The following is a 24,158-nucleotide window of genomic DNA, read 5'->3' as shown; positions in this document are numbered from 1 at the left end:
TGAAAACAAATAAGATGGATGTTGCTGCTGGCGAACAGTGTGACACGAGTTAAGCATTTATTAAGTTGGCAAACGTTTGAACTAGCCAACTAGCTCCGCTGGTGGGAAACGCATGGGACTCATAGCGCTGCCGCTGTCCTATTGCATGCAGAGGGAATTTGAAAGACAACTGATTATCCCGCCCCTCGGACTGAGCACTGCGAACGGTGAGTGTCCAGACATTTTAATGTGGGTCTGGCTCGTCAGGCTATAATCCTTCCACATTTTATTTGATATTTCCCCCCAGACGTAAAGAAAACTGTTCTGTTCAAAATCGCTTCACACGTCACAAGCCGAAATATTTGAAACCCCCTCAGAGCATACGTACAGTGTCTCCACCCACCAGGCACAGCAGTAACAGAGCCCGTCTACATTCTCTGGCAGTAACTTCTCGGAAAGCAGCCATTTTGTTACTGATTTGGAAGCACTGGTTCAGATTAGAAGACACCATGTCGAAGTACCACGCAAAATGCTCTGTTGTTGGCTGTACAAAAGAGCACAAAACACTTCATCGTGTCCCAGCCGAAGAGGACAGAAGAGCGGCATGGATTGAATTTATTTTTGATGGCAATATCCATGCTACGGTTGGCAAAAAACTGGCAACAATCATTTCGAGACTGACTGTTTCTCAAACTACGGTCAGTACAAGGCAGGGTTAGCCGGGAAACTCCTCTTAAACGACGGCGCAGTTCCAACTTTGCGCGAAATACCTGCAGACGAGGAACATGTAAGTAGTTCTATACAATTTAATTTGTAAATTAGGGTAAACTCGTGTGTGTTGTAGCAGTGTTTTGCCATTGACACCGAGGCGGCTAACCGCTAGCTTCTAACATTAGTTAGTTTACAAGTCTGCTTGGTTTCTCCTGCAAAGCCATTGTCCAGCGAAACTTTCGGAAGTTGTGCATTTGTAAAATATTTCTATGCTGTAATGGGTTGCGCAACAAAAAGTCAGTTTAAAACAAGTGTGTGTGTGGGCGAGATTACAAGTTTGGTCGTCAAGCTACAGTAGATTTTTGCCCACCACATCAGAAGATACAGTAGCTAGGCCTAGCTCGCCCCTAATCCAAACATATGTTTCTGATCTTTTTAGCAGCTAATTCATGTACAAGGGAGATGTCAAATTGTGCACGTATTTACCTGTGTTTATTTTGCAATACTACACGAACTAACCAAGCAGTCTTTTGCTAAACTAACCAAGTAGGTAGTGTTTTGCCACCGTACAAGGTAACGCTAACCACTAGCTTAGAAATCAGCATTGTCTCGACATTCAAACCCTGTGACAAAATCGGTCATGCAATACACATCCCCGGCGGTTTCGGGGAATTCGGGGAATAATGCGTTTGGAAATGTTTTCTGAACTGGAATATGTTAGTGTTGTCCAGGGTAGAACAAGTGTATGGTTGAAATTGCTACATCACTGGACAATTTACACTCAAAGCCAACCATTATTTGTAATTAGTTTCTTCTCTTGTGTAGTATTTATTAGTGATCCTTTTTTTACTAGCTGTTGGCATACATGTAAGATGAAGTTGATGTCATTTCTCTTTTTGTATAGGCCAGTACATCATTAACATTGCATACAGAAGAAAGACCAGCTACAAAATATATTGGTTGCCAGACTGAGCCCCCTGAAATAAAGTGTTGGCACACAACTGTCTTCTAGGACTCTGCAATTATGGTCATTACCAAAAATATGATATGTAATATATATATATATATATATATATATATTTTTTTTTTTTTTTTTTTGTCTTGCAGGAACTCCTGCGTTCTACAATCTAGAAAAGGGAGCTGACCAAGAAGACTGTCCTGAAGGATATTGCCAAACTCAGTCCCCACTACCAGACGTCCTCTTTGGAGGCGTTCCATAGTGTCATTTTGCGGTTCGCACCCAAAAACGTGGTGTATCTATATCTGAAAATGCTGTGCAGGTAAATGAAACTGTGTTTATTCTTTGAGAATATTTGCCTATTCCTTGAAATTGTTTTCATGTCTGATTTTCTTTTTACTGTCCAAGACTCTACCTGGCTAGCCTGGGTGTTCCCATGCTGCCTTGCGCGCGATTTGATTCACGCTGCTAAGGCAGCCTGGAGACCATGGAGCAAATTTTCGCCTGAGATAGGGAACCAATCACAGAACAGGGGGGAAAGCAAGACGATGATGAGCTATGCACAGACGCATTTGATAGACATCCGTGGCACCCAATAAACGGATCTGGGCATTTTTTTCAAATACGAGAAAATGAACGTTTGGTTCCCAGACCACATCTCATTGAGAAGTGGTGGCGCTAGCCAGGCTACTGCCTAGCTGCACTGCATTATAATGAGAATGCTAATCGAGGACAAGCCACCACATCTTCAGGGGATCCTCTTTACAAACTGAGCTTTCCAAAATCCAGGAAGGGAGAGTGCAGAGCCAGACCAGTGAAGACAGACGCTACATTCCGTAAGTTTTTTTTTTTTTTTTTACACAAAAACAAACATTTACATTGTGCATGACAAAGTACTGCAACAGTGCTTTCAACAACAACAACAGTGCTTAAAACCAAACAAACTCACTTAAATACCTGAGAAACTACAAAATTTCACGTGCAAAATGTCAATATGAACAGTTGTTGAATAATGTAGTAAATTATACTAGTGATTCACTTTTTTGTGTGTGTGTGTATTGCACAGGGTATTTGATGGACATGATCATGGAGAAAGTCTTTGTTGACCCATCATCGTAAGGAGACGAGATTCTGAAGATAAACATTCCGCCGGACCTGTCTTCACAATATGAGCATCCAGACAAGGAGGTCATCGCCAGCTATGTCTCAAGATTCAATCAAGGGGCGGGAGTTTGAAGCCTACATATCTTCCATGGATGTAAGGAAACTCCCGTCACGACACATGAGGGGATCACTACCTGTATCTTTCTACCAAGGAAGCCCCAGCACCAGCTCACAAAACTTCTGTAGGCTTAATACCTGTAACGACTGAGAAAAATGACAGGTCAACAGGTTTTATAATGTATGTCTAATTTGGATTCAGTGAATCCTTCAATACTGTATTTTTATGTACAATGACAGTGGTAAATAAATGTTTATTGCATGTGTAAAATGCTTCATGTGAATTTGTGTAATATACAGTTTGCTAAGGAAATACTTCAATAAGTTCAAGAAAAAAATCTGAAATAGAGGCTTTGGCAGACTATATTTGCTTTATTATGTTGTATGAACAGTGAATGTAAGTAGGTTATTACAGATAACTCACTGCTCTATTCCCCGTAACTGTAAAGGACCGTAGTCAGCCCTGTAAATGTTGCATGCATTCTGCAGGTTTAGAACCTGTTTGCCTATCATACATGGAGGCCTTTCATCCAGCTGCTGCAGCTGTCTTGTAACCTATTATGCATAACATAAGGTAAGTATCTGCAGTGGCATCTTGTCTGCACTCATATATTAAGTATAGGAAAGATCATGTTACCTGTGGTACCTCCTGGCAGCATAAGTTCTCGGGCTCTGACGGCATTGTTGTACAATTTCCACATGTGCACCTAAACAAATAAATACGAAAGGAGTCATGCATGAATAAAGCTAAAGAAATAATAAACCTGGTATTTTTACCCAATAATAGCACCCACGATTACATTTGAACGAGCGTGCTCCAGCTTGCTAGTACTTCTCAGCCTGACGTAATTAGGTGAATGGTAAGTAGTGCTAGGCTAGACTTTCTCAAGTTTACAATACGAACACACCAGTATATACCAATATATCAGGCGCATACATGCAAGTCTCATAAGTATGACAGAAAAATACTACTGTACTTTAGGAACACTCAGTCTGTAGAGCAATGGTGTCGGAGCCCTCCCTAATTTTACTGTGAAAAACTAACGTTATTTAAAGTTAGAGCAGGTTACAGGATCTGCCAACCACCTTGGCCAATGTCAACCGAGCGCAGCTTGAAGCAGCGGGGTGACAACTTCACGTTTAGTGAACAAGAAGCACAATATAGTTTACTACTGTGTGAATACAAATTCATTAAGTTGAATAAATAATTAATAATTCATAATAGTGCCTGACCTGGCACTAACGTTAGCTAACGTTATAGCTATCGATAGCTAGACTAGCCTAACATTAGCTTTCATGGGCTAAACACTGACTATCTAAGTTTAAAAAAAATAGAAAGTTTCACTAACCATTCAGAAGCGTCTTGCTGAATTCTCTGAGTCTCGGGTAGTGCAGGAGACTCCCCTCCTTCAGGATCAGATTCTGGTTCGAACATGTATGGTTGAACTACTGCCGCCATGTCCATGTGAAAGTTAACTTAGTAGTAGTGGTAAGAGTCAGTGGGGCGTGGGCAAAGATTCTAGAAGCTTTGGGCGTGGCCAAATTAGCTGCAGATCATGAATATGTAATGAGCAGCAGAAAACAGCTTCTGGAAGGGGCTGAAACAGAGAGTAATAGAGGTAGGTAACAATCGTTTCCTACACGCTATTTCCACCAAACAACTTCAGAAACATGTTTTCTGGAACTCAAAGACCTATTTGAACTTGTTGAAAAATAGTCAAAATATGGGCACTTTAACTACAGCCTAAAATTAGAGGAGTGTTGACGCTGCAGTTCAGCACGTGCGTGTGTGTTTGTGCGTCTTGGCATACATGATGGACGTGACATTGGGGGTGTGGCTGCATCGTCGATTCTACTTGTAAGTTCAAAGTTCGAGATTGAGATGTAATTTCGATCGATTTCGATATAAAATCGAAATCGTAATCACAACCCAATCACAAAAGGCACAATGATGCTGTATCCACTGTGTATGTCTTTGCATTCTCTGTCAGTCTGTCTTACAAATAGCATCTACTGCATTACACAGGCATGTAACAGTGGTTATTACCCAAGGGCAGAAAACTATGGCGTTTTTGTTACTTTACAGTCAATCCTCGCATGTCTGACAGAATACAATTTACTGAATCTATAAAGGGAATTAAATGACATGGGTTGGGGGAACACATAAAAAAGGATGTTGTCAATGTGTGTTTGTGTGTGTGTGTGTGTCTGTGTCTGTGTCTCTTTCTCTGTGAGGTGTCCTTTGAGTGGTGGAGTGTTTTTTTTTCAAACATGTATGTTGGTGTTGTGTAAAATGAACAGTGCAGTATAGTATGCTGGTAGAAATGAAATTATCATGGTGAGACAGATCATTCTCAAATGCAATTTCAGCTAATGCATTTCCCTTGTCCACACAATGGCATGTGCGGATGAAGTTACAGGACACAGACGTATCTGCATGGCCTCTATTGATGACATGATTTGATTCTCGGGCAGTATTCACAGTTGAACAAACATTCCTGTCAAACTCAGAACGGAGTTGTTTAGAAATTCAATGGTACAGTAGCTGTTAAGACTCTGTAAAAGTTACAGCACAAGAGGCTCTTTTAGAGAGCCACAGACTTTTAATTTACAATCATTTACAATCCGTTGAAAGACTTCAGTATGACCGGAGGCAAGTGTGATTCACTGATATTAATATTAGCTTAGCTGTGCTAGATAGACTTGCATGCATGTTACAAGGACACTGGGCCATGTCATGTAAGGAACATGGTGCTGCCAAAAAACAGAAACAGCCTACATTGCAGAGCTACTTCAACTGTATTATTATATGGTGAATAAATGTTACACTAGCTACTGTGCACAGCCCCATGCTTCTCTGACGTGACGAAGCTAGCACGTTATTAGCAGCGGTTAGCTAACTATGCTAACGTTAGTTAAGTCTCCTCCAAGTGACAGTCAACTCAATGTAAGTAAGATAAATAAGGATGTTAATTGTTTTCAGCACTGCCAGCATTGTATATAAAATGATTGTGTGGCTTAATCCACAGATGTGGTGGAGCACCGTTTCGTTGTGGTTTGCTAAGGAGTAACCCTTTGCTTTAAAATAGTGGAGATCTGGAACGAGAGAATTTAATCTAATTTAACATAATTACAGAAAACGTAATCGAAATTGAAAGGCATTTTTCTGTGTATCGGTGTTGTGTTAATCCCACATATGTCATTTGACTGTCCTTTTCAACTCATATCACTATAAAATCCCATAAAACCGGACAAATATCAAGGCTCCCAATACATTTCTATGGAGCCGTAAGGTGAAGTTGACGGGCCATGTCTGCCTGCACGGAGCTACTGGACTGCCATTGGCTCATCTGCGTTCGATGGGCGGGGTTTTTCGAACGGTCAATTCATTGTTGTTTTTAGATTGTTAATTCATTGTTGTGTTTAGATTGTTAATTCATTGTTGTTTGGCTACAAAGTGAACTCAGCTTGTTTCCCAATTACAAAGCCTGGACACACCCACACAGAATGGACCGCCAGAGGAGTGTAAGGACTACTGATTGAATCATCCTTTATCAACAACCATCCAGTCCCTCCACACCCAAGAGGCCATGCTGACCTCACCTGCAGAAGATCCTCCTTTATGGGGGTGAGAGGCCTCGCCATAAGCTGCCCTTCTCTCGGAACCAGACAGAAAAAACAAAGCTACAGACCTTAATAACATTACCTAACACAGAGATAACATTCACGTTACAGACCTTATAATGTTAGCACAGTGATAACATTTCCGTATTCCAAATGACGTCCTGTAATAAGGTCATTAGTTGAACCCTACTTATTGATCTGCTTTAGGATGAACACAGTTGTATACCAAATAAGCCCTTCATGATGATGATCATGAGGCAACAAAATCAGTTTTTTCAGAACAACTGGCCCTAACCAAACACTCGGGGGAAGAACAGCTTATCATTAATGGAGAAATTATTTTGAATCTAATGTCATAATCCCACAACATCGGTGCACAATTTAAAAGTAAGACTCACGAAAGCTAAAGACTTATATGTGCTTAAGGTTGGCTTGATGTTTTTGTTTGGCAGTTTTACTACATGCCTGAAAGTGTTTTGGTGCGGCTGTTGAGTGATTTCAGTAATCTCCTCAAAATTAGAGGCGATTACTGTTAATTAAAGAAGCCAATCCATTTAATTATGTGAGAGTGAAGGCAGTGGGTGATAGGCCACTCTCAGATGCAATTTTAATCTTTAGGACCTTATAATGTTACCTAACACAGAGATAACATTCACGTTACAGACCTTATAATGTTACACACATAACATCTGCACGCCATCCATGAATGCTTAGCATACATCGCATTCCAAACCACCTGTAATAAGGTCATTAGTTGAACCCTACTTCATGATGATGATCATGAGGCAACAAAATCAGTTTTTTCAGAACAACTGGCCCTAACCAAACACTCGGGGGAAGAACAGCTTATCATTAATGGAGAAATTATTTTGAATCTAATGTCATAATCCCACAACATCGGGTGCACAATTTAAAGTAAGACTCATGAAAGCCAAAGACTTATATGTGCCAAGGTTGGCTTGATGTTTTGTTTGGCAGTTTTACTACATGCCTGAAAGTGTTTTGTGCGGTTGTTGAGTGATTTCAGTAATCTCCTCAAAATTAGAGGCGATTACTGTTAATTAAAGAAGCCAATCCATTTAATTTATGTGATAGTGAAGGCAGTGGGTGATAGGCCACTCTCAGATGCAATTTTAATCTGTTACAGCAACTTTCTGTACTTCATTTTACACTCCAGACGTGATTCATCATCCTGGCACACAACCGTACTTACGTTGTCATCACATGAACACATTAGCCATTTAGTGCTCAACTATTGATCACACCAGTTCAGCTCAATCTCTTCTGCATTAGGAATGTGTGTGTGTTCGTGTGCGTGTGTTTGTATTGTTACTGTATGTCAGTCCAGTTTTATCGGTCCTGGAAGCTTAAAAAAAATAATCATCTCTGGGCATGTTTGGTGAGCAGGGAGAATCCTATCAGTAATAATGAAAGCCATACTGTACAGTACAGCACAGACTCGGTGTTCCTGAGCCCCAGACTCCTCTAACATGTACTATTCACACCATGATCTGTGAACAGGGCAAACAGAAACAAACCTCACGGACAACAGTACAAGACCAAGACCGTATGTGGAATCTGCCACTCTGCACCCAGCATAATTGATGCCATAGCTCCTGTGCACACGGACTGCACACTAGACGTGTGTGTGTGTGTGTGTGTGTGTGTTATGACCTGGTGTGCTTGTGTTGTCCCTGCTGAAAAAAAAACAGCTAGAAATCAGCTTATGCTGGTAGCTGGATTTAGCTGGTTTTAGCTGATCTTTGCTGGTTTTCATCCAGTTCTTGCTGGTCTTTGCTGGTGTAGCTGGTTGGGCCACCAGCTGGATATGCTGGCGTGACTTGTGGGATACAGCTGGTGCAAGATGGTCATGCTGGTGACCAGCCTGTCAAGTTGGTCATGCTGGTTTGCTAGAATGACCAACATAAGCTGGCATGGCCAGTTATACAGCACTATAGACCAGCAACACCAGCTAAAATGACCAGCTTGAGGTGGTACGACAAGCAAAACCAGCTGAACTACCGTCTGCTCTATGCGCTGCAGTGTCAGAGGGGCTGTTCCCGTCCTCTGGAGCTCTGCTCTATGCGCTGTTCCGTCATTTGCCGTCATGCCAGAGTGAAAGGCTGGCATGGCCTTGACGCAGGCCTCGTGGTTAGGCCTTGTTTTTCAGACTATGTTGTTAGTTTGCCACTTTTGTGTCTGATTGGACATTGCTATTGGAGTCAATCTTTCTGTTATAAATTCACCTTTTTTGTAAATAAACACCTTAAAATTGATCACTATTTTGGTTCATCTGCCTTTTAGGGTGTGTGTATGTGCGTATTGATGCCATTGCTCCTGTGCACGCGGGCTGCATGTTGACCTTCCCAGGTGATTCTCCTTCTCAGGTGTTTTTCCTTCACTTTGCCTTGCGTGGCACTGATGAGGGAACAAGAGCACTAGCGAGCTCTGAATTCATGCCCATCCTCATGAATGCGATATGAACGCCCCAATATTCGACTTTATTATTGAGCGTCTACTTCCTGAGGGCGAGGAGAGTGAGGTGTGATGATCAGATGGAGCTGTAAGAGTGAGAGGCAGCACTCAGCCTCGCTCATCAAATTATGCAAATGTGCTAATGGCGTTTATGGAGCCGGGGGTGGCGCCTTGCATCGGCATCTCACATTTTCCTCCTCCCATAATGCAATGTTTCACGCCTCGCCTGAGGCATTAGTGGTCTCTCACTTGGTCACTTGGCACCAAAAAGGAACGTGGCATTGCGTGCCTTTAGCGCAGCGGGCATTTCATGCCTTTAGCGCAGTGGGACTAAGAGTGTAAGACCTAGTAAATACAGGATGTCTACAGTCATAATATACACATTCACACAATCAATCATGCAATCAAGCGAGCAGCAAAAAGGATATAGAACCAGATGAATGCAATAAGACAAATCATAACACTTTTTTTTATTCATTTAGAAAAATCATATGCAAGTAGACAGCTACAGGCCATAGAACCAGATGGATACAAGAAGATTGCATTGAATCCTTGCATTTATTTAAAATCGTATGCAAGGAGACAGTGACGATATCTAGAACCAGGTGAACCACAGGAGGACAGTAGTCACACTATTCACACATGACATTATGCAAGGGAACGGGAAGCAAGACTACATTTATGACATTCATATTCATTTAACAAATCCTATGCATGGAAACAACAACATAGATCTAGGTAAACATACAAGATAGATAGATAGATGACTTTATTCATCCCCAAAGGGAAATTATGGTGTTAGGTGAAGATGTCCGCAGTCATACCAAAATTCAACATTCACCATTAAGAAATCATAGGGAACAAATGCCATCAGCAGCAACAATGCAGCAATTCTTTGTTTTTAAATATGCTGTATTTAAACATGAGCCCGGTTATCATTCTGAGAAGTAGCCTTGTCTGGACTGGGCATGGGTCTGAGCGCTGGGGTCATTTAAAGCGTTGCTCTTGTCCACTGTGCCACGCTCAGAGCCCTGGGGTCATTTAAAGCGTTGCTCTTGTCCACTGTGCCATGTGACAGCTTTGAATTTTGAGGGTATGCAAAGTGACCGCGGGGCACAGGATGGAAGTCCCTGTGTGGGATCGGAATGCTTTTCCGTCCTCTCTCTTCAGTGGGAACACCGGGCAGTGTGCTGCCACCACCACCAACGCCACCGACTCGTAATCCAGCAGATAAGACAGGGATGGAGGCAGGGGCCAGGAGGGGCCACACTGTCTCAGCCCTGGCCGGGGGGGCAGGAGGGGCCGCACTGTCTCAGCCCTGGCCGGAGGGGGGGGACAGGCTTGGTGGGCTCTGGGGGCTCCGGCGCGAGCTGAAGGTTAACACCAGTGGTGACTAAGCTGACATTTCACTCGGGGACAAAAGAGTCATGATCTAATAAAAGACCACCGGGCTGTGCCCCACATTTCTTTCACGAGCGGCTCTGATGCCCTGGAGATCTCCGGCCGTCATGTCCAATTGGCCCTGCACAATCGGCCCTGCACAATTGACAAATGGCCCCTTGAAGCCTTTCAGCTCCAGCCCATAAGAGCAGCATGTAATAAGCTAGAGATGGCATATGTGCTGCTCTACAGGTTTATAGAGGAGGGATGGCATATGTGATGCTCTACAAGTTTGAACAGGAGAGATGGCTTATGTGCTGCTCTACACGTTTATAGAGGAGAGATGGCATATGTGCTGCTCTACACGTTTATAGAGGATAGATGGCATTTGTGCTATACACATTTATAGAGGAGAGATGGCATATGTGCTGCTCTACAAGTTTATAAAGGAGAGAAATTGTAAGCTTTTTGTCAGAAGGATTTTTACTAGGTTTAGGAATGTAATTGAATGCTGATTAGAAGACAATGCACCGAACCTTAGAAGCACAGTATTACATCTGGTCTATATACTGTCTTACAGCATGGGGCATTGAAGAGGAGGATCTATACTGTCTCACAGCATGGGGGATTGAAGAGGAAGATGCAAGAGCAAATGGATAATATTCAGGACACGTGAGATGTAAATCCCTGATATAGTCACAAGATCTGGGACCAGCGGTTTCCAGCGCTGTCACAGTCATGCTGTGTTCAAGAGCGTGTGGTACAGTAGGTCTACGTCCAGTAGTATCATATTTTAATTTAACGTCTTTAATGGTAAGAGACATGGACGTCACTAGGATTGAAAGACAGGGGGGCGCTTAGCCCCCAGGGTTGTAGATAAAATGTCATCACACCTTAAAAGGGCTTCAATGAATTGTACAGTAGGTACCATTTGAGGCCTACGCTATTTTTAGTGTAGGCCTAATTTTACTTTTACAGTAAGCTCATTGTAAGGGCCATCTGTTATACTAGGCTATATAGTTTTCAAGACAGTATAGGCTACCTATATCTGGGAAAGTATATGATGTGATCATGCTTGTAATAATAATATACAATACAAAACATTAAGATTTCTATAGTTATTTTTTGTAAGGGGTTACTCATAAGTGAAGTGAAACCTGACTAAGAGAACACTGACTAGACTTGCAGAATAATCCTCTGTTGAGCCATCGCTGACTGGATGTGAAAGTTGCAGAATACCATGGAATTATAAAAGTAGATGTACAGATTACGCACTGCCATCTCTCTCCGCCCTTCCTCTCTTGTAGCATTTGATCAGTGCTCTTTTTAAGTTGAACTAGGGTAGTTCTTAACTATAGCTACTACAAACTACTGTTAACTTATGTGATCATTCAATAATGAAACAATCATCAAACAATATTCAAACCTAAACAATTGCACTCTAGATTAAGCTATGACCCTTTTTAACCAGATAAGTCATATATTAGTCCTTTGAGGCCTAGACTATTTTCAGTGTAATTTTACTATTAAGCTCTTTGGTCATTGTAAGGGTAATCTATTATGCTAGGCTATATATACATTTTTAAGACATTATAGGCTACCCATACTGTGATGTGATCATACTTATGGCAGCCTATGTCAAGTAAAAAAATACTTTAGTCTCATGACATTCATGTCACCTGAAGCATGATGGTAGAAATATCTATCCAAAGCTCAGTTGATCTGTGCATGTCATGACCAACTTTTGATTCTTTGATATGGAAACCAAGTTCCTTATTTTGGGCTATAACATTAGAATTTCAGCTCAAAGTTGTAGAAAGTTGCTGCAATTTCAAAACTCAGGAACGGCTTACTGTTCAGAAGAATGCTTCATATCGTCATGTCCGGTAAGGTCTGTTTATTCTTATGGTTTGCCCTGTATTGAGAGACGTGTTCGTGAGATATACCATCGAGAGTAATGGGTGGAGATGGTGGAAGCGCATTGTGCAGAATGGAAATATGCTGAAATTTCATGTGTCCAACGTTAATTTTGTCGCAAACTGTTTATTATAGCACCTAGCCGCTAATATCATTGGAAAGCTCCAGTTCCATTCTTTCATGTGACATTTGTGTGAGATAAGTATTCAGCAATTCAACAGAGAATAATGGATGTGAATTTGGATGCATATTATTAGCCTACTATATATTTTTAGGGGGGCTTTTGATCATCTTACGACGTCCCTGGAATGAGATCGCACAGGGTTGGATGAGCGTTGTTTAAGATTACATTACAATGCCAGGCACCTTCAGATATGAGAGACCCCCTCAGATTTTTGACTTTGTTGCTTTCATGGGAGCCAGTCCTCACTCTATGGGAGCTCGGCTCCCTCTGGCTCCCACGTAATTCTAGCACTGCGTGCCGCTAAGCGCGATATGACAGCATTAACTCACAAGTTCATTCTCCTGCGTCTTTGGCTTATATAAATGGGAATGGCTTTTGAGTGATGCCCGGTGGCAGGCCTTTGTGTCTGGGGAGGAGAGAGGAGAGGAGAGATGGGGATGGGGGGGTCAGGGGATCTCTGGACAGAGTGGGGTCCGGCCAGGCTTAATGGATCCTGCAGTTGGTGTTGGGTTTTAGGCGAGGTCATGTCCATGGCTAAAAACAACAGCTGAGGACAATAGGGCTGGTGACCTCATGGCACAAGCACAGTCTATTTCAGATTTCTTCCTTTTAAAGAGTGTCAAAGGGTCGGTCTCTCGGTGTGTCTGTGTGTGTGTGTGTGTGAGAGAGAGAAAGAGAGAGTGTGTGTGTCTCCGTGAGTGTCTGTGTGTGTCTATTCTTTTGTCTCGGTGTTTAGGTGTACAATATCTTTGTCTGTGTGTGTGTGTTTGTGTGTGTGTGTGTGTCTCCCGTGTGGGATGCTTCCCTCCCAAAGCACAACAATATAAAAGCTTTAGCCGAGGCTTTGGCCAGCCGTGCTTTGAACAGCCTCCGTCCCTGTTCCTTTCTCTATCTCTCCAACTCCCCGTCCACCCATCCATCCATCCAGGGAGCTCACATCGGGAGGATTCAGAAATCTCCATCGGCACCAAATCCAGCAGCAGCCCCAGCAGCAACACCAGCACCACAACCAGCAGCAGCACCATGGCCCCAAAGAAGGTGGAACCACCCAAGAAGCCGGAGCCCAAAAAGCCCGAACCCAAGAAGGACGCTCCTGCCGCTGCCAAACCGGCCGCCGCTGCCCCCGCCCCAGAGCCAGAGAAGCCCAAGGAGCCGGACTTCGACCCCAAGAGCATCACGCTGAGCTTCACAGCCGACCAGATCGAGGAGTTCAAGGAGGCCTTCCAGCTGTTTGACCGCACGCCCGGCGGCGAGATGAAGATCACCTTCGCGCAGTGCGGCGACGTGATGCGCGCCTTGGGTCAGAACCCGACCAACGCCGACGTGCTGAAGGTCCTGGGCAAGCCCAGGCCGGAGGAGATGAGCAGCAAGATGGTGGACTTTGAGACCTTTCTGCCCATGCTGCAGCACATCTCCCGCTCGAAGGACCAGGGCAACTTCGAGGACTTTGTGGAGGGGCTGCGCGTCTTCGACAAGGAGGGCAACGGCACCATCATGGGCGCCGAGCTGCGGCACGTGCTGGCCACCCTCGGGGAGAGGATGACCGAGGACGAGGTGGACCGGCTGATGTCCGGTCAGGAGGACGCCAACGGCTGCATCAACTACGCTTCGTTCGTCAAGCACATCCTATCAGGGTGAGATGACTTGAGACTTGCGCACAAAAACAAGACAAAACCAAAAAAATGGACAAAACTGAATTGTGGGTTTTGAATGAATCTGATGTCACTTTGTAACTGGACACAGTTTTTTTTGTTGGTGAAATGGGAGAGCATGCCCTCCATGTGCATGTGATGCTGCACAAATTGTAATAAATAAGATGATCAGCTGTGAAATACTGGCCGTTTTTCAGAGACGCACACAATGTAATCTGTGAAGTGTGAAAGCTAGTAATTACAAATACCCTCCATGCCACGCCAGGAAAATGGAACTGGAATGTGGAATAATTATTTTGCTGGTTGTACATTCCAGTTCCAGGGGTGGTCACATGCATCAGAATGTACACAGATTATGTTGACGTTTTCTCTGGCGACTTCCAAGAACTGTAATCCTTGTGTATGCATTACAAATCACTAGATTTAATGAAACGGTAATGAAATGGTTTTATAGTCAAAGAGTGCTTTACATCCAAGGTTTCCCAGTGCCATTAAATAACAGCAGTGCTAACATTAACAACACATTACCTCTGTCTCTGATTACTACTGCATCTTGAAAACCATGCTGTGCTCTTGGCCACAAATGAACATATTAGTGATGGGAAACTTTACCTTACCTGCTATAATTTACCTTCAAAAATGTATATATACATTTCACAGCACTGGAATAATTACGATAAATCACACAATTTGAAAAGTGTGTGTACGATTTATTCAAACACAAATCAACTAATTAGTTCAGGGTTTAGATTTATGAGAAAATGACAGGGAGCTACACGGTTATTTTAAGCTTTAAACCGTGTTCATACCGGTGTCTGTCAGGGGCTCTCTCAAGCGCCATATATTTCTAAAACAGTGACCTTTGACCTCTGGACACATGCCAGGGAGCACAACACAGCAAAACACTGTCATGGCAGAAGATCTCCAGGATTTAGTTTCCCTGCTGCGGGTGTGTGTGTGTGTTGTCTATTTGGGGCACTGGCCCCTGCGCACCTGTCGGCATGTTGATGCATCTGAGGGAATGTAAGCCTCGTAATCCCTCTCAGAGCAGGAGGGCGGCCGGGATTCCCAGGAGCTCCAGGCCTTACACCCCACCCTGGCTTCATGGGGGGCGCAGAGAATCCTCACACACACACACACACACACTCACACACACACACACTCCTTCTTCCCATTATCAATCACTCTGACACTGCCCTTCAACAGCAGTCTCTGCACTGTGATCCAACATGACCATACACACACACACAGGCATAGCAGCTGCCTCTGCACACACACACACACACACACACACACACACATAGCAGCTGCCTCTGCGATACCTCTGTCCCAGAGCTGGCCCTGTGCTGGGCCACCTCCGGTCCTGTTCCGGGGGACGACTCCGCACCAGAGGCAGCTCCTATCTCTGCCTCCCAGGCTGCACACATGACCTTCACCCTCTCGCCCACACCGCACACACAGGCCAGAGGCCCACGGAGCAAGAGACGCTACGCAGCTCAGGAGGTGGGCAGGAAAAACACATCTCTCGCATCAGAAAGACTTGGAGGGACTCGGGATCTGAGATGATGTGTCTTGGCACAGGGTGAAGAGCACTGATAGGAGGGTTGTTCACTAGCTAGCGTTGGACTATAAGATGATATAAAAAAATAACATGAAGCTCAGCTTAGTGTTGATACTGATAGTCTTTGCAATCACCTGAGATAAAAACATATTTTATAAATATATAATACCTTTACAAAAAGTATGCGGGCATAAGACTGACACAACACTGTCATAGCCATGACACCTGGAACATTTATGAATGTACATGACTGTTGTCATTAAGTGCCAATCTGTTTTTTGATATTGTTTGGGATGTCTTATTATGACAGCTTGGCATTAACTAAGATGACATAACCTGCCAACGGCTTTGTCATGACTACATGACATTAACCAAAACAGACTGAAATTCAACACAGGCAATTTTAGTTAAGACATTAAGGAAATGAGACAGCTGACAGAAATGCGAAAGCCACTCTTTAATCAGGAGTGGCATCATTAAGCTCTATGATAGGTTGTGTTCCTTTTAGGGGCTCATGTGTTGCTATGGAAAGTCTGATTGAGTTTCACCTCTTTGGCTTCTCTGATAGCACCTTGGCCTGCAGAGGAAACGCTCCTGTGCACTGGCCATGACAGCAAACAAAGCTTGTTGACATAGCAGTCATCCACTGTTGTAGTGATGATGGTAGGCTACTCTTAAATAACTGGCCAGATATTGTTCAACCCTGTGTGAGAATAACAATGTGCTTATTTGAAAAATAAAAAAATTATTCCAGCCTGAAATGTTTTGATTTTTTGCAATTTATCTAGCTTCGAAACACTTTTGAAAAGACTTGACTGTAACCATAACAACACTATTGAAAAGACTTGACTGTAACTAACAACACTATTGAAGAGACTTGACTGTAACCAAATAACAACACTATTAAAGAGACTTGACTGTACCCAAATAACAACACTATTGAAAAGACTTGCCTGTAACCATAACAACACTGATTCGACTGCTCTGGTGGAGCTGCTCAGGGTGTCCAGCAGTCGGAGGATCTCTGTGTTCAATTCAGATACTGTCACCAAAACTGGACTCAGTTCAAATGATCTCTAATAAACATGCATATCAGCATCGATGAGCATTGATCAGCGGTCACATTAAAGCAACACCAAAGAGTTTTTTGTACCTTAAAATAATCTGTTCAAAAATGTTTCAGTGGTTCATCAACTCGTAACAGGGTGAACGGCACTTCTGCATTCACTTCGCGGCCCTCTATCGGCTATAACCGCACTATGTAAGTTTACTAGATCGGGTAGTGGATCTGTAGTTCGACGGAATGAGACAAAAGAAACTACAAATTTGACTTGCATGATGTCGCAGTACATCGTACTTTCATAAAATCATGCACACATTTCTCCAGTAGTGTCCTCTTGTCCTCTGCCTCCTAACCAACATCCAAAGATAATTGTATGTGACCAAATTACAGACACATTTAATTATCCAAAAGCATATGCAACATTTACAAATCGTAACAACACTAGGACATCCAATTAGAATTAAATCATATCTTGGGTTGGCTTGAATAGATTCCTGTTGGCAATGCATTCATGTCAACCACTTTTTGACATCCATTTAACATTTCTCAGAGGTAACGGATATTAGAACTGTGTCTGGGCTCCCTCCTGCAGTAGATATGTTTTGAGGTAAATTAAAAGTCATTGGAGAACTGTGATTGGTTTTGTATCAGTAAAGGGTTTGTGTGTGTGTGTGTGTGTGTGTGTTTGTGGGGGGGGTGCATCCTTTCCTAGTCAGTGGTTACCTCAAGGCAGAGGGCCTCATGCTTAAAATGCAAATGATGAGCCAGACGGGTGAGGCTGACACACAGTATACACACACACACACAGAGAGATAAAAGCACAAAACTCTCTCTCACACACACACACACAGAGAGAGAGAGAGAGAGAGATAAAAGCACAAAACTCACACACACACAGGTCGGAATGTTGCATGGCACCATGAGATGTGATAGCTCTAAACTATACTGCAATGTTTTTTCTGAAATAAAATATGGCAGCCAAGAGTGGATGTAAACTTGTGACAGGACAAATATCCCTCATGCTGGAGATAACTTTTGTTTACATCCAGAACTTACTGTACATTGGGTGTCCAATTTAGGACATTGTAAAGTCTGATCTTCTGCTACTTAACACATCCCTCTAGCCCTCAGACCTGGTGAAATATTAACCTAATTCTGTCACATCATATGGCCAGCTATAAAGATGCAGTCTGCCTGTTCCCAGAATTAGCACAACACTTTGCAATGGTTAGCTTGTTACCTGTGACGATATGTTAAGTTTAACGTCTCTTTCATTAGTAAGTGACTGACCTTTCTGGGTGCGTTTTGAGATGTCTGATGAAATTAGATGTTGTTGAACTGGCATCATTTATCCTGGTGCCACACACCTTGCATGTAGCTGTTCGCTTATTTCCATTCTGCACAAAGTTATCGTAACCAAAAATAATTATGACCGCCGCGCAGCTAGCGGGCGGTCATATAGGTTTAGTCAGATTTTTTTTTTTTTTTTTTTTTTCTTTTTCGCATGTCCAAATTTCCGTCAATGATTCCGGGACACTGAAAGACCGGGGTAGACAAAACTTGGTGGGCATGTAACCCCATATGGATAGCATGGAACCATCGTTTTTCGTTTTGATCTGTAGCCCCCGCTGGACTGCACCCCGAAAGGAAGGAGGGTAGGGCAGACACAGTTTTCTGTGAATATCTCGAGAACCGTAAGGTTTAGGAGGACCATTATTTTTATGTATGTTGATCTCAAGGGGCCATGTCAACGCATTCCATAACCACTCATTTCATGTATAGCCACCTAGTTAAACACAAAAAGTAAAAATGAGGTGGTGTAATTGAAGGTATCTGTGACCTAACATAGTCAAAACTGCACGAAATTGGAAGTGTAGGATCATTATGACACCCTCTGTATGCACGCCAAGTTTTGTGGAATTCCGTTCATGGGGGGCCACACAATAAATTAATTTATGTTACTATACACCAACTGGCCTGTAGGTGGCGGAGACAGTTTTCTGTGAATATCTCGAGAACCGTAGGGGCCTAGGAGGTCCACCTTTTTTTTTGTATGTTGGTCTTAAGGGGGCATGTCAACCCATCCCATTACCACTTATTTCATGTATAGCGCCACCTAGTTAAAAATTAAAAAGCATAAAATTAGGTGTTTTCATCTCAATATCTCTGGCTGACAAGGTCAAAACTGCACAAAATTAAAAGTGTAAGATCATTATGACACCCTCTGAATGCATGCCAAGTTTTGTGTACTTTCGTTCATGGGGGGGCCTTACAATAAAATAATTTATGTGTACATTTAGTGGCATTACACCAACAAGGATTCGGGACACTGAAAGACCGGGGTACACAAAACTTGGTGAGCATGTACCCCCATATGGATAGCATGGAATCGTCATTTTTCGTTTTCATCTGCAGCCCCAGCTGGACTGGACCCCCGAAAGGAGGGTAGGGCAGACACAGTTCTCTGTGAATCTTTTATGGTATGTTGGTCTCAAGGGCCCACATAAACCTGGCTCATAATCACTCATTTGTGATTTGCCCCCCCCCGGTAAAAAATGAAAATCAGTAGGATTAAAAGAAAGCCAAAATAAATATTCATCATCATCATCATGGCTGCATTTTCAGTATTACAGAAGTAGTCGTTTGTCCACTAGATGGCGATCGTTGCAGTGAGGCGTAATTTTGTTGGAAGTTAAAAGGGGTTGGAAAAAAACAATGGGCGCTTCATACAAGGACTGTAATTTACCGCAGGCCGAACATCTAATAAGGATAGGGCGATGTTCACATGAAGTGTAATTCCCATTTCTTCTTGAAGCCGAAATAAATCTGAGGATGTTTATCGGACATGCTTGGTTTTACTGCAGGAATGCGTTAATCTTGTAATATCAATAAGGACCTAGGTAATGTTACCGTTAGCGTTGGTTGAGTGATGGAGGCATTTGATTTATTGCATTTGTAGAAAACTTTAAATGCGGTTATACCAAGCAAATGTATAGCAGCACTGTTTGTATCTTTCGACTGTCATTTATTGCACGTGCTACAAAATCATTCTGTGCAATGGAAGATTTACCAACGTTACACGGTCTGATGCAGTTTTGCCTATACATCGTGAGACTGAGGCGCCTGTTTATTTTGTTTTAAGTGCGTGCAGGGGTGTGAGGGGAATCGATGTGCTTTGATTACAGCTTGGTAGTTGTAGTCTGTGAAATTAAAAAAGCACGTGTGTGTGAAGTATCCAAACAATGACACCTTCATTTCATTATGGCTGTTTTAGCAAAACACCTTAAGCTACTGTGTAGTAGGTCCCATTTAGAAGTGGCTACTTCATTTTTGCTTTCCTTGACTCATGGAGCTGCGTGAATGTTATTACAACTTTAAGCCCGCGATATGACAGTTTAAGTCCGCTTTGATACTGTAAGGCGTAAGCCATTGGTTTCAAAGGAGATTTTATTTGTAGTAAGCCAGCATAGCCTATTGACAATTTATGTTGTCAATAGGCCTACCTTATAATCCTACCTGTAGCTTAGGGAAGCTAACAACTTTCTATTAGGATCTAGTTTGTTAGTTACCGTTTTGTCATAACTCCCTGATGCATTTTTGCATTTAGAATAGCCAGAGCGTGTATATCTCAATCGGGAAAATTAAACAATATCGGTGCCTATGGACTAGGCTGGGTGAACCCAGCCTGATCTGCCCGCTATTTATTTTTGATTTCTTAAAAGATTGAGCTTGGTCTGATGAAAGCCAGACTAGCCATGGACCTCAGTTAAACAATGCAAGGGAACATGAATCAGCCTATATTTGCACTAACAATAACGGACAAAAGCTCTTCAACTTTGGCCCGTTAAAATGTGTATGAACAGTCTAGCGACGCATTTCATCAAGGCCCATTTGGACATGTCAGTTATTTGCACCACTGGTTAGATGTAAAACAGTACCGTTTCAGACTAGGCTACTGTTACTTAATTTGTGCATTGACAATAAAGTATTACATGAACTAAAGATGACTAAAATCTTATGTAGAAGAAGAAACATTCACAAAAAAAAAAAAAAAAAAAAAATGACCTTTGTTTTTGATAGCTGTTGAAAACGGCATGGAACTGACAGAGATGTTTTTTGTTTATAAATACATAAAAAATAAATAACATTATGCTGATACCTTTTGCTTTTCCCAAATACAATGTAGCCTACAGGTGTAAGTGACCTTTCATCAATCCAGTTGCAATGGATGAACTGTGATGAACTGCCCTACTTGTGATTGTTTAGAGATTTTAAAGGTTTTATAACAATTCTACATCTTCTTTGGCTATTCTACAATCTATTCACCTTTTCAGCACCAGTAGGGTACTTTCTGTGCAGCCGCACACACACACACTCAGGCATGCCAAACAAACATACACAAAAGTTTCAAGAGTGGGGGATGGAGTAAAATATGGAGACAAATTGAAGTGTGATTTATTTTCGTGAACGGATGTACAGGACTGGCGGGCGGTCATATTTTGTACCGCTATCGCGGTACATCTAGTTATAAAAGGCACAACTCCGAGAGGACTTGTCACCATGGTCAATGTATGGTTTTTTTTATCTGTGAGTGTGCACATAGTGCATTTGTTAAGTTGCACATTATGGCAAAGGAAGCATGCAGCTCGTCATACGTTTCCTAAAGCACACTGTATGCAGCAATAGAATAAAATACATGAATACATTTAGATTTGAAAAAAGTGATGATTGCATCAATACATTTAGATTTGAAAAAAGCGATGATTGCATGGAATACAGGATGTTCACGAGTCTCGAAGCTTTTGAGTACGAGTTCGAGTCAAGTCTGAAGTCTTTTGAGTGGAGTCGCAATTCAAGTCTGAAGTCACTGTTTTTGCGACTTAAGTCAAAATCGAGTCCCCATCTCTGACACATCTCATTATTATGATCTGTTGGAGGAAACATATCTTAAACCAAACTCAAATATCAATATCACCACACACATATGTTGTGTAACTTGGGATTTCATCATCGTGCATGCCTATAACATACATCAACTTGATGCAACTGGACACATCCTCAGTGATGTTCCCTGGCGTCATGGAGTGTTTCGGGTCTTTCAAGTATCATACTGTACACTCTCACCAAGGCGACCCAGCTGGGGTTGATCAGGGCCCAGCTTGTGTCCAGGTAGCGCTACCCCACCCATGGTTCTCCTTATCTACAGCCACCTTGAGGCAACCTCTGTTGCCTCCGTGACATCTTTGATGGCCCTTGGCTTACTGGGCCCTGTGATGCCCAGGATGTTGTAGGCCCTGCAGAGAGACTGGCCATTGAACCCTCTGCATCGCACCTCAATGCCCTGCAGAGAGACTGGCCATTGAACACTCTGCATCGCACCTCAATGCCCTGCAGAGAGACTGGCCATTGAACCCTCTGCATCGCACCTCAATGCCTGCAGAGAGACTGGCCATTGAACACTCTGCATCGCACCTCAATGCCCTGCAGAGAGACTGGCCATTGAACACTCTGCATCGCACCTCAATGCCCTGCAGAGAGACTGGCCATTGAACACTCTGCATCGCACCTCATTGGGCTCACACCTCGCACACCACCCATTGTTCCAGCACTCCTCCACTAGCTCAGCGTATTTGGCCCTCTTCCTCTCATCGGCCTCCTCCATACAGTCCTCCCAGGGTCCGGCGAGTTCCAGGAGAACATTCTGCTTGGAGGTCTCCCAGGGTCCGGCAAGTTCTAGGAGAACGATCTGCTTGGAGGTCTCTGAGATGAGTAGCATGTCAGGCCGCAGGGTTCTGGTTACGACAGTTTCTGGAAATTTCAGTTGCTTCCCCAGGTCAACTTTCAACACCCAGTCTTGTGCTGTGGCTAGCATACAATATCTACATAATGCACATTTAATCAGGCACATTTACAATGTCAGAGATAAAAACAGTTAGGAAATGAACATATGGTGGCTTACCGCAGTGGCATGTATGTGATTTTATTTGTTTGTGTTGGGAAGAGGGTGGGAGAAGGAAAGAGGGGAAAACAGGGGTGTGAGAGAGAGAGAGAGAGAGAGAGATGGGTGTGAGAGAGAGAGAGAGAGGAGAGAGAGAGAGATGGGTGTGAGAGAGAGAGAGGAGAGAGAGAGAGAGATGGGTGTGAGAGAGAGAGATGGGTGAGAGAGAGAGAGAGAGATGGGTGTGAGAGAGAGAAAGATGGGTGAGAGAGAGAGAGAGAGATGGGTGAGAGAGAGAAAGATGGGTGAGAGAGATGGGTGAGAGAGAGAGAGAGAGAGATGGGTGTGAGAGAGAGATTGCCAGATGTAAATTAAACAAATGAACGAGTCCAGAGGGAGTGAAGTGAAGGTAGACGCGTCTCTGGGGAAGTGGACATATGGCCCTTATGTAGGCCAGCAACATGCTCCAGAAAACAACAATAAATAGAACCACCACCACCACTACAGTCATCAAACTAAACACACTGCATGTGTGTGTGTGTGACTGTGTGTATGGCATGACCATGCTAACCCAGGCGAAAGGTATATTTGGTCTGACAGGTGAGTTCACTCCCTGCTGATGGTGCAGTTTGATTTGACCTGAATATGAACCCTCACTCTTGAGCCTGTCTTTCATATCAACAATCTCTCTCTCTCTCTCTCTCCAGCACACAGGTTCATATTAATACAGTCTGAAATATCTGTTCTTTTCTTTTACACATCTCATGGCTGTTTTCACTCCTCTCTCTCCCGACTGAAACTCTGACAAACATTAATCATGAAGGAACCAACTGGCAATGCTGCGTTTTGATTTCATTTCCCTTGCTGGTAGAAGAGGAAGTAAATGAAACTATCTTCTCATAAGCTAACTGTGAAATCATAACGCTATGTGACCCACTGGGCCTTGATGAAGACAGGGCTCAAATTAATTGCCGTCCTCGTAGACACCTCTGTGGGATCTGCTTTGCCATGTCTGGGACATTGCAATGCTCTGTGTGTGTGTGTGTGTGTGTGTGTGTGTGCGTGTGTTTGTGTGTGTGTGTGGAGTGAGTCCCATGTCTGGGACATTGCAATGCTATGTGTGTGCAGTGTTTCCCCTAGATTTTTTTCCAGCAGCGGTGCTGTTGATCGTAGGAAGACCCCCCCCAAGAAAAGAGAACATTTTGAAAAAATGACTCCTTAAATGGTGACTTCTGGTGGATTTTGTGAAAGAAATGATCAGATTGAGTTACAAATTATGACATAACCATCAACACAAGCATTTACAAAGCATGATTATTGCAGTACTTGAACAAGATTATTCATGTTTTTCTTTCACCTTTTCCATTTACATTATTAGTATTAGCCACTGTCAGAGGTGGAAAAGTCACGAAAATATTGTACTCAAGTAAAAGTACCAATACCTTGATGAAACATTATTCAAGTACAAGTTAAAATACCGATCTGAAAATGTACT

The 24,158-nt window shown here is 43.0% G+C and overlaps 1 protein-coding gene across 1 annotated transcript; it reads left to right on the top strand.

Moving 5' to 3' along the window:
• Positions 1-13,191: 13,191 nt before the first annotated feature.
• On the top strand, positions 13,192-14,618 carry LOC125304574 (myosin light chain 4-like). The gene has a single exon (XM_048258970.1). It carries the CDS (start codon positions 13,473-13,475, stop codon positions 14,085-14,087), a length of 615 nt encoding a protein of 204 aa, XP_048114927.1. The 5' UTR covers positions 13,192-13,472; the 3' UTR covers positions 14,088-14,618.
• The last annotated feature ends 9,540 nt before the right edge of the window (positions 14,619-24,158 follow it).

Source organism: Alosa alosa, chromosome 12 (genome assembly GCF_017589495.1).
Source record: "Alosa alosa isolate M-15738 ecotype Scorff River chromosome 12, AALO_Geno_1.1, whole genome shotgun sequence".
In the NCBI taxonomy this organism is placed as follows: Eukaryota; Metazoa; Chordata; class Actinopteri; order Clupeiformes; family Clupeidae; genus Alosa; species Alosa alosa.
The sequence above is the reverse complement of the archived record's forward strand: the minus strand, read 5'-3'. Positions and strand labels throughout refer to the sequence as shown.

Excerpts from the sequence above, each read along its gene's own strand:
- LOC125304574 (XM_048258970.1), top strand. The coding sequence starts at position 13,473 with ATGGCCCCAAAGAAGGTGGAACCACCCAAGAAGCCGGAGCCCAAAAAG.